The sequence below is a fragment of the Cyprinus carpio genome, chromosome B4 (genome assembly GCF_018340385.1).
Source record: "Cyprinus carpio isolate SPL01 chromosome B4, ASM1834038v1, whole genome shotgun sequence".
Classification (NCBI taxonomy): Eukaryota; Metazoa; Chordata; class Actinopteri; order Cypriniformes; family Cyprinidae; genus Cyprinus; species Cyprinus carpio.
This window is the reverse complement of record NC_056600.1, coordinates 23,606,796-23,624,827: the sequence shown is the minus strand read 5'-3', so window position 1 is coordinate 23,624,827 and position 18,032 is coordinate 23,606,796. Positions and strand designations below refer to the sequence as shown.

At 35.9% G+C, this 18,032-nt stretch overlaps 1 protein-coding gene across 3 annotated transcripts in view; it reads right to left on the bottom strand.

Moving 5' to 3' along the window:
• Positions 1-18,032, bottom strand: part of LOC109070223 (TBC1 domain family member 22A-like) — a 97,337-nt gene that overhangs the window by 43,684 nt on the left and 35,621 nt on the right. For 2 of the 3 annotated variants that reach the window (XM_042722425.1, XM_042722427.1), the window contains exons 7-8: positions 16,488-16,553; positions 12,655-12,769 (exon numbers count right to left, since the gene is read on the bottom strand). In XM_042722425.1, coding sequence (XP_042578359.1) covers positions 12,655-12,769; positions 16,488-16,553 — 181 coding nt within the window. Of the gene's footprint in view, positions 1-12,654; positions 12,770-16,487; positions 16,554-16,879; positions 16,943-18,032 lie in introns of all 3 variants that reach the window. The other variant, XM_042722426.1, reaches the window with a different exon arrangement.

Below are 18,032 nucleotides of genomic sequence, written 5' to 3'. Positions count from 1 at the left end.
CTGAAGGGAGATGTTTTTAAATTATACTAGAAGGCCACTTAATCAATTTAAAGTATAAAATATCAATCAGATGACAGAACAAATGTAGTGTAGATGGTGTTTTCTGCAAATTTTGTGTCATGTTTATAGTTTAGAGGCCTTATAAATTTGCATATCAATTATGATACAGTAGGTTTCATAAAATAAACAAATAAATGTTTAAGAAAATGTCTTTAAAAAAATATAGTTGTTATTGTTTGTTTATTTCTGTCAAAGATTAATGGAACATGTCCACAGTTCACATGAAATAATCTGTGGTTAATACTGTGACACCTGTGTGAACTAATGACTAAAACAAAACCAAAGCAAGTAGCATCTGCAAACAAATGATCCTTTATCAGAACTAACTTCTATTTTCAACTGAATACAATGACATTAATATTTTAAAGTGTATCTAAATATATTTTTGGAACAATCATCCTTAAGTTCACAATAAACAAGCATTCCTACAATAGATACCCCAAGACAAATATCTCCTTGGTTTATATTTATTTTCACATTTTCCAGGGGTGACTCAATGAAGCCTGACACTGTTAAATGAACTGAATAGCATGTATTATTGATGTGAGAATAAGAAGGTTCACACACATGCATGCGCGCATACATAAATTCACAAAAACAGAAGGTGTGTGACTCCGTGACCCTGTGAAGTCTCCATCGCACCATCTGTCTGAAGGCATAGCAAAGGAAAAGAGCAGATGTCGACAACACACCAACTGTACTACCTACTGCAAAAAAATATTTCCCAACGCTCTCCAATGACATATTGCCAATTTACACAAGACACAGACAGGTTAAAATGCTGCTTTAATCAGTTGAACACTTGTAATTCATAATTTATCATTTATCCCATTTATAATTTATCGTAATTTGATCATTAAGGAATTCAGTAAAATATAATAAAAACTAGCATGGCTAAATATCACAATTCAATTACTATTTTAAAATGTAATATATTTTAAATTAAAATGCATTGAATGTCTGTGATAGCAAGGCTACTCCAGTCTTCAGTGTCACATTATTCTTCAGAAATCATTCTAATACACTAATTTGGTTTTATATATATAAAATTATGAGTGTTTACACTGATTACTATTCTTATTTAAAAAAATAAATAAATAAATAAATAAAAAAATCCCCCCGGGATTCTTCAATGACTAGAAATGTGAAATATAACAGCATGTATTTATTGTTTGTTTGTTTGTATTTTTTTTCTTTGCAATTGTGTAAAAGCCTGTCAATGTTAATGCCTCCCTGCTGAATAAAAGTAGTAATTTCTATTCTAATCTTTCTGACCCCAAACTTTTGAACAGTAATATATTCTGAGTTTGCAAAATTGATTTTGCGGTTAAAGAATCTGTGAGTACTGATTGATAACTTGAGGGTACAGTTAATAGACCAATGAGTACTATAAAAAATTGGATTTACAACCTTCTCTTCTCATATTATATAATCAATAGACAATCATAGTCTTTTTAATTCAGCGCATTTATTCAGGTTATGTTTTTTAATGATTTATTAATGTCACAGGACTGAAGGTCTGACCCATGTTAGGAATGCAGTAACAGTGGTTACTGTGTTTATTATGTTTTCTACACAATAAAAACGTAAACTTGTATTGGAATTTATTATCCGATTACACAATATATGATGGAATAAATCAAGCTATATTTTCAGTTTGAGTTTTGTTCTTTCATTTTATCCTGAGCTTATGCTTTTTGACTCATGCTAGCAGCATGGAATATATTAAGACCAACTATGCCCAAGGTCATGAAGGTCAATAATGCTCCACATGTGTCCACTAACACATCTCCATATTTTGTTCCAGTTGGTTGAGGCCCGAGTTCCAGTGGGGTACTAAAAAAAACTTAGCCTTGAAGGGAAAATACTGCCTATGTTTGCTGTAACAGACTTTTGGAGGGGTTCTTTAGGGTTATGAGAAGCAAGCGAACATGTCAAAAGAACAGAAGTATCTTTAAGTCTCTCAGAAGTATGAAACAGCCAACCAGATGAGAAGAAATCATCATGGGTGACGTGTGAAATAGAGAAAATAGTTTGTCAAATATAATGATTTTTTTTTCTAAATGCATGCATTAACTTGGTATGTTAAATCTGCATCGTGGCTGTCGGTGAGAGTAAGAACTCTGATCTGCGGTGGCCAAGAAGTGCAAAACAGATTCTGAAAACAAAATAACAAATTACAAATGCAAATGCAAATCTAAAAAACAAAATAACAAGTCAGAAAACACAACGACAAATCAGACAAACCGGAAGAGGTAGGTATAGTTTGAGACAGTGCCATTGGTTTGGGATTACTCACCGCTGACAGGACGAGACATCTGTCAATCAACATATACAGAAAGTACCAGCTTAAGAACAGCAGAATCGTGGTAGAAAGTTCGGAGATGGTCTTGAAGTAGCTCATTTTTAATGTATTGTATGAATTGCACTTACTATGGAATAAAACAGACGGAGTGTCTATTTACACTTTGTGAAAATAATCGGTCTTATTGGCAGTAACTCTGCTCTCCAACGTGTGTGAATACTTTGATAGCGGCTGATATTATTCACCTCCAGTGGCACAGGTGGTTAAGCATGTGCCCTTGGCTTTTTGACGCGATTGACCTGGGTTCGATCCCACCTTTTGCCGAACTTTTTTTTCTCCCTTTTCAAATCATTTCATCATTTATTCATTTTTATTATTTTCCTTAGTTTTATAGTGCTTTTTATCATTGTTTAATCTTATAATTGTATTGTTTCAAGAGATATTTCTCTTAATGAGTTAGAAATAAAATAATATCTCCATTTCAAAGTTTTTAATTCAGCCATTCAGGTTGGCAGAAAACTTCCAGTTATTACGGTTTTGTTAAATGATCTTGGGTATCAGACAAAACTAGTTTTAGGTACAAAAAATAAAAAAATAGATTCAGTATTTCTGACAAAGAGATTTGATCTAACTTTTTTTTAATAGTCGTCAGGATGTTGACACAATCTAACAATAGAAATCAATGAGAAATGGAGTAAGCTAAATCCTACCTGTGGCAAAACTGACTTAGATTTAACCAAAATAAGTTGTACGTTTCTGTAATATGACCCCTGGTACTCACTGTGCATATTAGTCTTTCTACTGGATCAAGTTCCCCAAACCCTGATGGATAAACTGATGATACTGTTATTGAGTACTTTTAAGAACATGATTACCAAATCCCAGTATGACGATTGAAAAAAAATTAAAACAGAGTATAGTTTCTGAATTTGTGAGTTCCGAGGGAATATTGAGGGGCTGTTCACAAATCCATGACGCTCTGGGTTAAAACCTCTTGAGTTACAGCTCATTCCTCCACCAATATCATGAACACAAACATGAATAGACACAGAACTGTCAAACCGAGGTATCCACAAAGAGGATGTAAGCACAACAAATCCCTTCAACTGGAGCTAGGCTCTTTGGCCTCTGCCATCACTTCCTGTTGGCCCGTATCATCTTCCTGCATGCAAAGGTGAAGGGTAGATTCCCCGTGGCACTCTGAAGCATCCAACTGCAAGGAACTGAAATCATTACTGACGTTTGACTCTACACATCCCTTTAGCGCCATATGCCCTCTTTTTGCAGGCCAATGCAGACGGTCAACATCAGGTTAAAGGACACAGCAAAATTTCACCAGCCTTTTAAACCCTCGCCCAAGACAGCCCGGAGGAGACTTTCCCACCCACAGGAAGTCACTGCCACATCGCTGTCTGGTGGATTATACAATTTGACCCTTAGGGTGTCCTAAGACTTTAACCTGGTACTGCCCACTACTGCTCCCCGTGTTGGTTAATGAGCATCGAACAGAATCCACAGACGTGTAACTGAAGGCAAGGTTAATTAACATGGAACTTAACTCGGCAAACATGCCATTTCAACACAGTAAAATAACGATCGTTGGGTTGGTAATTACTGAAGTTGTACTGAAAGACGAGGTGCAGATCCATCTGTGATTTATGGATGTCATCATCTAGTTGTAATGAAGAAAAAGTCGGCACAGATGAAGAACAATCTGCAATGAGAACAGATGAACGACTTTCGCTGGCAGCTCCTAGAGGCAGTTGGAGGAAGGGCCCAAACCAACTCTATTACACTGTGTTCCAGAATAACGTTCAAACATCAACACAGCCTTTTCCCGTGCCAAATATGCCCTCAGTGGCTTAATTAGGTAAGTAAATATTATATTTTTTCATTTAAGTGTTCAGTCGAAGAAATTTACTCAGAGACATTTGATTTAGGTTGCAAAATGGATACTGAATGACTTACAATAAGACAATGTGAGTGGTGCTTGCATGTGGAGAACAAACTGTCACAACACTAGGGCATTATGGGTGGTTGCCAGGGCTTTGCTAATTGGTTGCTAAGGTGTTCCAGGTGGATTCTTAATGGCAACGTCAAAAAAAGAACAAGACGCAATTAAATTTTGGACTGTAGAAATTAGGCTAAGGTGCTTTTATTTAAGTGTATAGGTCCTTGCACACCGAGTCTGAAATGTTCATACGTATACGTATTTTTTTCCCTCTGTATTCATCATCTTTTCCTTTCAAAATGCTTGTTATGGATGTGAAAACACAGAAAATCGAAACTGGTCTGAATTTTTTAAATGATGGACAAAAGTTTCGGAGGCATTGTGTAAACGTGTTTGACACAATGCAAGGTCGTATTTATTTTTTTAAACGTGCGAAAACTTCGGACGAGAATTTTGGACTCAGTGTGCAAAGATGTGCAGTGTGCAGTTTTCGACCAATCAATTCAGACAAACAGGGACACATTTAAAAATTGGGGTTAGGGATTCGCGAAATTATAAACAACATTAACAGAGATGTTAAGCTTGGTGATTTTTTTTGACTCAAACGCTTGTGAAAAAGAAAAGAAAAACATTATGTCTGAAGGTTCATGTGACACTCAGGAATAAATTGCATGTTAAAACATTAAAATAAAAATAGATTTTTTTTTTTTTAATTGTAATAATATTTCATATCTTATTTTACATTTTTAATGAACCTTTTTTAATGTCTATTTTATATGAATGCAGCTTTGGTGCACATAAGAGACTTCTTTCAAATACATAAAAAAAAATATTATAATAATTGAACGGTAGTGTAAGTAAAGACAAAATGCTTTGGGGAGTAAAAACGTAACTAATACAAATCAATACAAAGTGTCTTGATCCGCAACAGACTCTTGTAGAAAGGTTTTAGCTCTTGAGTGGATTATGGCCCATGGATCCAGTTATGACTACTTTAAAATATACTGCACAACTGCAGTAGACTTGTGGGACTCAAATCTGCTCATCAGAGGCATAAACGGCTCCTTGAACATGTAACCATAGCAATTGTTGTGACTTCAGAAATGTTACAACATTTTTTATTGTTGCTTATTGTATACGAGTAGGAGTGAGTTATGCAGATTGGTCCAATAAACCTCAATGTCTGAAATAGCTTGATGTGAGAGTGTGGACTGGAGATGAAATAAACGATAAACATCACAACTCCATTCACTTCCACTACAGCATTAGCATTGAATGTAAGAGAGAAAAAAAAAAAGAAAAAAATAAAAGAGCTAAACTTCCCTGAGTGTGAAATATTATGCAAGATTAGCCTATTAAAGAATTCATTTGCTTTTATTGGAAGCATAAGGGGAATCATTACATGTGCTGTAATGGGAAACTCATGAGGCATTAAGAGAGCATGACCAGACAATAAAGCCACACTTGCAGTTCTTGTAAATTGATGCCAAAAAAATAAATAAATTGATAAAAATTTTGAAAGGGAGCAAATACATTTTCACGGGTGACCAAGTGACATTCCCATAGAATACTCCAAGAAATGATTTTGTTAATTGTTATAAACTACACCAAGTCTAGCACGACACGATTCACAGATGTAAATGAACAAGAAGTGATTTCTCAGAGCGAGGATCTGCACAGAAATTCAATTTATAGCTTTTTATAGCCAAGTAATTAAACTAGATCCAAAAATATTCAATAACTGTGATTAGTCAGAGAAAACGAATGGCTTTATGACAGGGCAATTTTTCCAGATCATTTTTGGCATTTTACACTCAGAGATGAAAAAAAAAAAATGAATGTGCAGCTCACAAAGCGAGACATAGCTCAGCTTATGGATGAAGACATAAGAAAATGAATCGTTTAAGTTAATGTTATTTAATTACATTACTTATTAACATTGCAATATTTGTTAATGTTATGTGACGTTATTTGACAACACTGTTGCATTATCCCATGACAAATTAAAGCAAAAATGTTAAAGGTTAAAAAGAAAGTTGGACATTATTTACGATACAATCAAACTGCTGGTAACCTTTACTCGTCCACAGTTCAGGAAAGTCTCGAAGGGAACTCAACCAAAAAAAAGGGAAATGAGGGAAAATACCTGCCACTAGACATCTCAGGTATCCCAAGGCAGTCACTTAACAACTCGTTAAAGCAAATGAGGAAAGTTAAGTTCTTTAAACCAAGAAATCCGAACAAACCGATACTCATTAAGGCCCCAATTGTGGGTCACACACCACTAACTGTTCAAGTCAGCCGTGGAGGCCCATGGCACTTAGTCAATGAACAGCTCACAAAGCCCTGCCAGAAGATGGACTCAAAGCAGGAGTCAGCAGTTACTGAGTTAGGGGACCTAATGGGCATGATGTAAAAGACATTGGCTATTTGGAATCTTATGTGATCCATGGTGCCTCCAGGGTGATTATATGTACAACATTCAACAGGAATGCTCAGGGTGATGGAATTGTATCCTCTACAGAGCAGAATGCTGTTGTGGAGGAAATCTTCTAGCATGACTCTTCTTGGATGGGCTAATTGCTCATGCTAAGTAGCCAAGCAATGATCCCTTCCAGCAGAAAAACAATTGAAACTATAGTGTCGATTGAAGGAATCATTCTGTGTGTCTCCCTACACAAATTATGGAGAGTTTTGAAGATACGCTTAGAACCTCTGAAAGGTTTACGTGATGTCAAAGTCCTAGGGTTTCTAGGTCGCTCAATCTTTGGTGCAATGAAGAACATCTTCCAGGTTGAAGTAAAACCCAAAACTGGCTCTTGCTCATCTTCGGCTAACAGCTTAGATCTTCTCTTTTCATTATTTATTCCTTCAACCAGCACTGATGGTGTTGCCCACAATAATAGTTCACCCAATCCAGTGGAACTTTACCAGTAGCGCCACTGATCCACATCTGCCCTCCAGAACATTACTTCAGGAGAATCTATATATGAAGACGATGCAAATTACACTATCTTCTTCCTGAATCAATAGTGTGCCACACTATTGCACTTACCATTTCATCACACACTCATTACTTTCAATTATAAAACTTTATAGCAGTCTAATGGGAAAACAGATCCGAACGGAAAGAAGAGGAGAAGAACAGAGTGGCCAAAGAACAAAACCTTCCGAGACAAAGCGGCTGCCTGATTAGATGGAGACTTCCATGAAGAACGGCACTGTAGATTAAAAGTATTGATAGAATAGACATATGTAGCTTAACGAGCTATGCAAATGAAGCCAAATGATTAAAAGAGTAATGAATGGAGATATTGGATGGGTCTGATGGTTCTGAAGCATTTATTCATACAGAGAACTATAAGCCAAGGCAAATGAAAATGACTTTAAACCTAAAAATGTCTGATGTATATTGCAGAGGAAAATTGATTTCTACACAATCTCCGGAAGTGAAAAGTCCTTTTAACGGATGTTTAATCAGTCCACCAGGAAACCGAGTCATGTTTCTACTTTGACTCATGCAATTAACGCTTCTGAGGAAGAACTACTTGCTTTTGAACAGACAAAATGTTCTGCTAACTTTCTGTGTGTTGTACGTAAACAGCTTTGATGCATTCTTTTATTGCAGGTAGGCCTGTTCAATAATCAATACATTGACTTATCGCACAATATATCTATATGACCTCAATAATTGTTGGTGATGCAATAAAACGCCCATTATATTTAAATAAAAAAACACTATTAAAAACACAATAACATAAAAAAAAAAGCTTTCCACTTGCGCCTGCGTCTTTTGCAGTTTCTCGTACATAACGTGGTGTAGTCATGATGTGCTAGTTCAAATTTTAAAATTGCCTCTACAAAAAAAAAAGTTTCATCTGCAGATATGGCCTTGTTTAGGGATGTGTGCCTTTGTGCATACTTGACTGCTAAGTAGGGATTGTGTTTTTCAACAATAGCTTGCACCCTTAATTTACAGAGAAAAGTAGTCAGGGAAAAATTTGTCTTAAAATTTACATTTATGCATTAAAGCAGACGCTTTTATCCAAAGCGACTTACAGTGCATTCAGGCTAATCAATATATATATTTTTTTTAATCAGTATGTGTGTTCCCTGGGAACTGAACCCAGGACCTTTTGTGCTGCTAACGCAATGCTCTACCACTGAGCCCCAGGAACACTAAAATGCCACTAAATGGTCTTAAAATGACAATAATATCGCTTATCGCATTTTTTTATGGGGCAATATATATCGCACAACAAAAAGTTGTTATCATGACAGGCCTAATTGCAGGTATCATAGGCTTAAAGGGGACATTGGATGCAACAGTGTATGGACACAGCCACCCAAAATGATAAAAATGCATTCACTCCTTTTTTAATCCCCAAAAAACCTAAAATGATAAAAATGCATTCACTCCTTTTTTACTCCCCAAAAAAGCTATAGTCTCAATTATTAAGCTGTTTCTACTGCTGACCGACTGTCCCATTAGCTCCTCAGTTGATTTTTTTTTATTTAAGAAGGTAATGTGCCACCAAATACATAAAAAAACAGGGACGGGGTGAGCAGTACCTGATTATCATTTAAAGAGCCATGCACTGAAATGGCTCACTGTGAACAGAGCTGTTTTTGACAAGGTAAAAAGGGTGTCATTTTACACAATCATAGAGGAATTTTAACCAGAACATTTTGCTGACCTTTAATGCAGACCTTAAAGAATCATACTAACTTGTGGAAAATAGGCATGCGGTGTCCCCTTTAAAGTAGTTCACCTAAAAATGAAAATGTGTCATCATTCAAGCTTAAGGTTTTTTTTTTTTTTTTTTTTTTTTTTTCATCCACTAGAAGCTGACCAACATATTGTTTTTAAAGATTAAATTGCACAGAGAGTTGCCAGTTAACAGTAAAAATCATCAAACTGCATGTCAGCCGAAAGGTTAGAGGATAACATTAGATGTTTAATGCTTGAGTTACAGCATGTTAAGGATTTGTTGTGAAGTAGACTAAGCTTTTTAATGAATCATAATTTCACTGTTATTATCAACCATGTTACTGTAAAAAATTCTAACCTGGCTTTTGCTTTTGATCATCCGATAGCTTGCTTTATAGACCAAAGCAAGCAATGCACAAATGCATGACACCTGCAAAGGAACAGCTCATTTTCTATTTTTGAACTTTCTCAGTTATTTCTGTAAAGTAACAAAACATGAGTTAATTTAGTACATCACTAAATACATTTATGAAGTGATGCAAAGGAAACATAAAAGCAAGGTAAAATGTACACAAAAAAGGGTGGATGGTATAACATTTTAACATTATGAATGTTAAAGCACACTCACGTTATATTTGCGTATATGTTACCTTACTTCTATGCTTGAAGCATAGCTAATTATGCCACAAACGATAGGAAGCACTCGAAAAGTTATATGTGGATTTTTTGCTGACATCCTTGGGTGCTTTATTAACCATTAAAGTCACAATGTCCTGCCATTACAATGAATTCACCCAACCGGATATTCATTAAATTTATTAAACCTAAAAACTGCTTTGCATTGTAAGATTTTTTTTTTTCTTTTCTTTTTTTAGAACAAATTGTTTTTTTGTTTTTTGGCCAGAAGAATCATGAATATGGGTCAGACTTGATGCTGTTGGCTCTGTAAAACTACTCAAGCAATCAAAATTTGCAAAAAAAGAAAACTTTCAGGCGTGTTGCTTACTGTACAATAGTTTGACTACCATGAGGAGGGTTCCCCTGCAGTCTTGCTACTAACACAAATCAATAGGATTGAATTTAACTTCAATTTGCTTTTTCTTCCATCGGGCCTTGGCCCTCAAAGTACAAGAACTCACTGAGCAGATTAGAAATTTCATTTGTTTGGAGCAAATTGTATTCAAATATATTTTGAAGGCTCTCAGAACAAGGGCAGAAAAGCCCAATGAAGATTTTCCCTGTCTCCTCTTGCATTTATTTACAAGCGTAATGAAAATGATTGTTTAATAATGCAATGCCCTAACAGCAATGTACCCACAGCCAAAGCACTAACTGGCCCCTAATTTAGCCCTGTCATCATACATTTTTTAAAAGCAGGAATCAAAAACAATCCATGGCTTAAAGAAATAACATGATTCTGCTAAAAGGAATTTTTGGGTGCATTTCATTCTGGGCTACACCATCTAAATGAAGGATTATTCTCTGATCCAGAGTATTTTAGACCAGCAATGTTGGGTGAAACTAATTAAAAGTAGCTGTGAACTTCATAGTTCATTGAAACCTGTAAGACTTTCTCTACTAACTACTTTTCTAAATGGTTTATAACAGTTCCACCTCAGCTTTCCTTGGCACAAAAACAGTGATTTATAAACAAATCATGTTTTTAGTCGGTTCTAATGAATCTTTGGATACAATTAGTTTTGTTCTGTTTGATGGTAATCTTCCCCTCCTGTAAGTTGTTAACCGCTAAGACAGGATCAAGTCAAACTTGAACTAAAATTCACAGAAAAGTCTGACTCAAAAGACTTGTTCACACATCAGTCACAATTATGACTCCCATTAACGCATCAATGTGAGTTAGGGAGATGTCAAGCTTCTCAGTGGATAAAGGACTAGAATTCTGGTCTGTTTCTCATGAAGGTTCTTTATGATTCAGAAGATATGGGGTATAGTGCACAAGTCATAGACCGATTTTAAGACTTTTTTTTTAAGCTTAAAAGCTTTGTTTACGGTTTACTGTAACTGAACACCATTCAAAAGATCTCTTTTGAGTTCCACAAACGGTGTGGAATAGCATGAGGTTAATAATGGCAGAATTTTATCATATTTGATTTTATCCAAATTTGTTTGTTGATTCTTTTGTTGTGACTGTATATTTATCGGTATTTCTCATTATTAAAGTTACTTTTAATGTGCTTTTGAATAGTATTTAGTTTTGTTGTGTGTTTTTGTGTGGTCGTTGATGGATATGGGTCTCTCGTCAGAGTGAAGCTGTGATGTTTTGCTACTGCTTGCCCTCAGCAGTCAGCACTTGGCCCATATAGCACACTTTGAATGAGTATCTGTCACACATGGCACCATGCCTTATTGCGCCGGGTGGAGTTGTGGGAAATAAATTGCTGAGAAAGTTGGTACAGGTACATTTTCCACCAAACTTTCCTCCACACACACCGAAGAGAGAGAGTTCTCCCAAACATCTTTATCATAAGAGAACAGGGGCCTTCTTAAGGCATTGTCGTCATCTTATGACAAATACACAGTGTATAGAAAACACAGAGGCATACAAAACAGAAATAAAGTACGCCTTTCAGAGAAGGAACAATTAAGCATCTCATTTCACCATGAGAACAGCAAGAAACAGTGCTGGGAGAAAACAAGAAAACAAGAACGGAAATAACAAACATACTCAATGCAAGAAAGTTAAGATTGATTAATTATATGATTACATATGGATTACTCATTGCTCAAGCTTCAGATACACATTCTCAAATTTAAACATCACTGCATTAACAAAAGCGTACAATATAATTCAGAAAGGAGCGTTCACGCTGACAGCAATTTGGTGTGACAAAGCACCCAGAAGTCACTCATTCTCAAGGGAGTGTGTGATTTGCGGCGACATGAGCAACTGCATTGGTTGGCAATGCAACAAAGTTGGGCAGAAATGTATGCTAATCAGCACTGATGCGACATAACCATTTTCTTTCAGGTCAACCACTGTCACGCAAAGCATTTGTGTATTTGTGTAGAGTAGTTTTCAGGCCTGAAGGACAAATTGGTCGGAACTTGTAAAAACAAAGTGGAGGCTTTGATTCTTCACGATCAGACAAGGTCAAATGACCCAGGAAAATGTGTCCCCATGGATGCCAACAACTGCAGAGCCTGGAGAAAAGACCCCCATCCTCCATCCATTGAGGGCATCAATTGAGCCGCCCTTGTTCATTGCATGGTTCAGGTTATTACTGTCTCATAAGTCCATTGGAAGGGTCCCTCTGGGCCCTTCAAAATCATTAGTCTGGACATCCCGTTTAGTCTACTGGAAATCAAGCACTTTAAGGTGTAAAGGTCAAGAAAATGAAAGACATTGGGAACAATCACAACGATTGAATCTCACAAAGAAAAGGAAGATCCTTTGAAAGGTTTAAAGGGGCAGGTTATGACAAATTTTATGAAATTGTGATTGAGAATTGATATTAAAATTCATGCCAATGGGCATAAAACACCCACGCTGGCTTAACACCAAAAGTGAAGAACAGAAAACTAGTGAGTTTACACAGCTGTGCTGTTTTTGGAGTTTGCCCTATACATAACTATATATCTCATATTGTAAAAGGTTTATTGACTTACCGATATATTCAAAAACATAAACAACGAAGAAGGGTGTGACAAGGTCATTGATGCCTTGAACGTAACCACTGGCTGGATGTCGTATCGCCCAGATGAACAGAATCCGCTCAAAGATCTAGTAAAAAGCAGCAAAATAAGAAGATATCAGAATATATGTTTAGCATTTGTAAGTAGCAGATATTGATATATAATGATTCATGCAATACAACACGAAAACTGTTAGTAGTAGAATTTGAGCATACAAGGTCACTCAAACGGTTTTAATTAGAGACACAGTGGGATCAGCCACCCCCAGCCAGCAATCAATTAAGAAAATCAATTAAGCCTTCTGAGCTTTTTAATCATTAACATCACAACATTCAATAGCACAGATAGCAAGGTGAGAAATTAAAAGAAGCTGTGTGCATATTTATTTTTAGATGGGGCTCTCTCTTTATTTGTGGTTTGCCAGGTTGGATGTGTTCCTGGATTTTTATGATTGTGGGTTCTGGCACAACACTGCAATTGAACAATCAGATTTTAGGGTTAGGATTAAGTTTGCTGCCTCATTTTTTTTAGTTTGAAAACTCCGGGGTTGCATTTCAGTGCAAACGGAGCAAAATGGAGACTTTTGACAATGATGGCGTGGCTGCACACATTCGCTCTGCGTATCCTTGACGACCGTGTAAACATTAACATCATGGTCACTGTTGTACCCATAGATGTGTATGCACCTTTTTCGTCAACGCGGAAATAAGCCTATAGGTGAGACTTCCAGTTCATTAGCCGCTATAGTTAAATAATGAGGAGAATAACAACGTGCAGTAAATGGTAAAACTGTTTGCACTACAAACCAGTGTGTTTATAATTAAAATAATACATTAAAATAATACAATAAGACACACCAACTTTCAATATCAAGCAGCAAAACGAACTGTTTTGTTCAGCTAAAAATAGCTGGATGCAGATGAGACTGGAAGCCAAACCCATAGAATTTACAAATGGCCGCACCCATTTTTATTACAAGAAAAAGGTGGCTAGGTAGATTCCCCATTCGACCACTCCAAGCAGTTAGACGCATACGTCATCTAAATAATAGGTAATCTACCTAAACATATCTATGCTTGTACCTGCATGAATGGTCATGTGACATGCATTTTAGGTTGTGTAGTGTAGACTGAGATTGTTTCTGAAACGCAGTGAAAACTCAATTGTAGACAAGGATCGTTTTCTTTAAAACGCTATTTTAAAACGAAAACGCACTAGTGTAAACGGGGCCTAGGACTGCGCATGTGCACTAGCTGATCTGGCTTAAAATTTGCTTTTTTAAATGCTATTCGAGCAAAATAAACAACATTTATGATACAGTTGTCAGATTTCATTGGTGATTTTAAATATGAAATTTAATTGTAAGCTTGGCGAACAGTTTTAGAGAATTTGATGTTTCATCAGTCAAAGAGATAGGAGCTGCACTTGCATGCCCGAAAAGGCGTTTCAAAGATGCCGCCGAGTAACATAACCTGCCTTAAAGGGACTTTGGTTTAGTTTAGACCTAGGGATAAGCTTAAGCCCAAAGAATATTTTAGTTTTAAAGTAGGAGCTTCCCATGCGCATTTCAGGGCTTTAGAAATGAGGTTAGGCATTCAATAGTCTAATCAACTGTTTTAGGGTCAGTAATTATGGTAGATACTAAATAGATATGCTTGATTTAATCAAAAATTTGCCATGTCATCTAAGACAAATGTACTTTAACTTAAATGTCTCGTTTATTAGATAAAAAGTATATATTTTAGTTGATAAGAAAGTGCAACATTAAACCTCATATTCACACATTTTATCTATTTTATATTAAGAAAGCATTATAAAATATTAAACAAACAGTTTCAATATTTTACAAAAACAATATTTAACAAGAACATAATATTTTGTTATGGAAAGAGCACATTCACAACATGACACACACTAGCATTTTTTTCCCTCAGATTTTCTTCAAAAACTTTGTGCAGTCTTAATGCATATGTTGTTCTGTACTGTCATTTTTGTCAACATCATGTTTCATTTTAAATTGTTTTACTATTGTCACGATGCACATTCTGTCTATTTGACGACAAATTAAAAAAAAAAGTTCAACATCAATAATTTGACCAAAATATGTGATCCAGGAACATGTCCTACTTGGCAAAATCAAATACATTCTTTAAATACATTTATGAATATAGATGTAGTGTTGTGTCTGAGTTTGGAGAAACTTCAGTTCTTTAACTACAGATGTTGTTTTTAAGTTGAATGTTTTGACAGTAAAAACCAAGAACTTTTGTGGGACTTTTGCATTCCTTTTTTGGAAACATCACCTTAATTTAAAGTGATGGTGACTTTTTTTGTTGTTGTTTTGTTTTGATTTTTTGTCTCACCTTGCTGTCAGCTCAATGGAAAGCAGCATGAAGTTTAACTTAAATCAAGAGGGAAAAGGGAAGACTTTCTCTTCTCTTATCTCTGCCTCATGCAACTGACATCTCCTGTGCTCGTTTCAGGGCATAATGTATCTGTCATTCCCAAATAAACTCATCTCGCACGTTGAGCCCTAAACAATAAATGTGTACAAGGCAGCTCACGCTCTTTTTTTTTTTTTTTTTCGGATGCTGTCGATCAAATGGTGTGCCTTTCTCACCTGCGTTCTTTTCTATGATCAAAGCTCCATTTATCAAAGACTTTAGACTGGTAATGTGAGTTTCCCCACATAGCTGACATCTCCTGCCTCTTTTCTCCCTCATACCCTCCCATCTCCTTGAGGTAGGCATGGCAAGATCTTGCTCTCCTCCAGAAGCCCATTACATAGTGGAAATTAGACACTAAACCAGGCAGCAGAAATCAATGAGCGAGCTGGAGTGCATTGAAGCGCCTGAAGCGAATACATTATCCATTTATTTGGTTAGGAGACATCCACAGTGGAGGCCTTGTCCATACTTTTACTTAACACTGCATGCTTTTTGATAGTCCTTTTTAAATGCAGAATAATTTTTTGAAAGGCAGCGTGGGGATAGGAGGAGGAGGAATCTTGCTCAGGGCCACAATGCATCAACATACTATGTCCAGCAAGCCCATAACACTAAATTTAATGATTTGAATATGCAATTCAAGGCCACGTTGGGTCTGGTAATGCACGCCAACAAGAAAAAGTAAAAGTTAAAAAAAAAAGGTACACCATAAGGCAGTCTGGAATGATATTTCTTCTATTTTTTATTATTTTATTTTATTTTTTATTTGTTTTGTTCTGTTAGTGCATGCCTCAATGGCACATGCGTCATTACAAGACATTTTTTGCATGCTTTCATGTGATGTAAATGCAGCAATAGTATTTCAAAACCAGCTGACTCAATGTAAATGAACTCAGTTTAAAGGATTAGTTCTTAAAAAAAGTCATTATTTACTCATCTGTTATTTCAAAACTGCATGACGCATTTTCTTCCAAACAATACAGAAGAAAATCTTTTAAAGAACTTGGGTAAATATGCTTAAGACAACAAATACTAACTTTTTAGGTTAGACTTGATTTTGGTCTAGTCTTTCACACATGTTATGTATAGATTACTTTTATGACATTTCTATGATGAAGTTGGATCCTTTATGAATCCTTAAAGCTTTATTCACCAATCATTTTGAAAGCCTGGAAAACACTAGTCAGAATTCCTCCTCTTGTGTTACATGGAGGAAATGCAATCTTATGGGTTTGAAACGACAAAGGCATGTTCGTTCTGAGATGAACGGTTTCTTTAAGGTGCTTTCTAGTGGCTGGGTGTGAGTTTGTAAGGATGAACGAGTCAAGCCGAGTAAAATGGGTGGTGCAAACGTCTCACCTCTTGCACAGAAGCTTGTTGAAAGAGAGGTATAAGAGGATTAGTTCTCGGTATGTCAATGTGAATCTGCAGGAAAGAGACACAAAAAGAGGAGCACAAGCAGGTTAGGACAGAACGGACTAGCAAGAAAGCTCGGCGAGAAACAAGCCTGACCATTTGAGGCTGCGCCTGAGAAGAAACTCACTGAATTCTACTTCCTGTTCTGGTATTCTATTTCCTGTGTACCTTAACACACGCTTTTCGACAATACATTTTGGGCTCGAGACTCTGGCTGACCAGACAGAGAGTTTGACAGACAGACAGATAGATGGATGATGATCGAGTGACATGCTTTTGTGTGGCTGGTGGAGAATAGCATGTAACGTGACTCTGGGCGGTCCATCTGTCCTTACCTCAGTTACCTTGGGCTGCAGAACTAAACTTTCTGGACTCATCCGGGGAATATCTATGTGAATCTGATGGTTCAGAAAACACACACACACATACATACACATATATATACAAAATGTGGATGTCAAGAACATGAAGAGTTATGGAACAGAGAAGACAAACACACACAAATACTCATATACATTTTCATTACTAGGAGAAGCTTTAAAATCCACCATTCATGAATATTATTTAATCTGCAGGAGTGATTAATAATATAAAGCTCTTCATTTGTAATGAATTTTGAGGGCTGCAACTAACGATTATTTTGATAATTGATTAAACTAACGAATGATTACTCAACTAATCGTCGATTATTTCACTGATTAACTAGCAGAGTTTGATTATTCAGCTTTTGCAATTAGTTAAAATATTGAGTTATGCATATTCTAATAAAGCAAATAAAGCAAATCACTTCAGTTTTTGAAAATCATATTATGTAATTACAATTATTACACAATTAATTTATGCAAATAATATATTTGGCACACAAAAGACCATTCACCATTTAATTAGCTATATGAAAAAAAAAAAAGTAACTGAATGACACATCATTCTGCCTAACATCTCCCTTTTAACTCATATAGATAAAAAACAAAATAAAGGTAAGATGATAAGATGTTTTATTTTTTGGATAAGCTATTTTAATCACAACATGATCTCATTCCCACTAATAAAAAGATTTTAACATTAGCCAGGTCCACACTTGTAGAGTTGCTTTATAACAGAAAATCAAGTTGTAATTCTAACTGAAAGCGACACTGACTCTGGTTTTTCATGCAATACTGTAATGCTGCTTGATTTAAGGCTATCTATTCTATAAAGTACTACATAAATAAGTGTGACATGACAGGACTTTATAAGAATACCGAACTGCAGAGCTTGTGCAAACATCTACATCGTTGTATTCAGATGTGTTCTTAACTGCTGCTTTCTCACCACTGTCAGTTTTTGTTGATTATTTCGCTATTGAGAGGAAAGTGTGCAGCATATATTTGCATATTCATCCAAACGTTGCTCAGCAGCTTGAGGTTCGGCTGTGTTTGTTTTTTGTTCATCAAATTGTATTATTTCAAGTTTTTATATTAGGTCATCTTAGATGAAATGACTACTCAA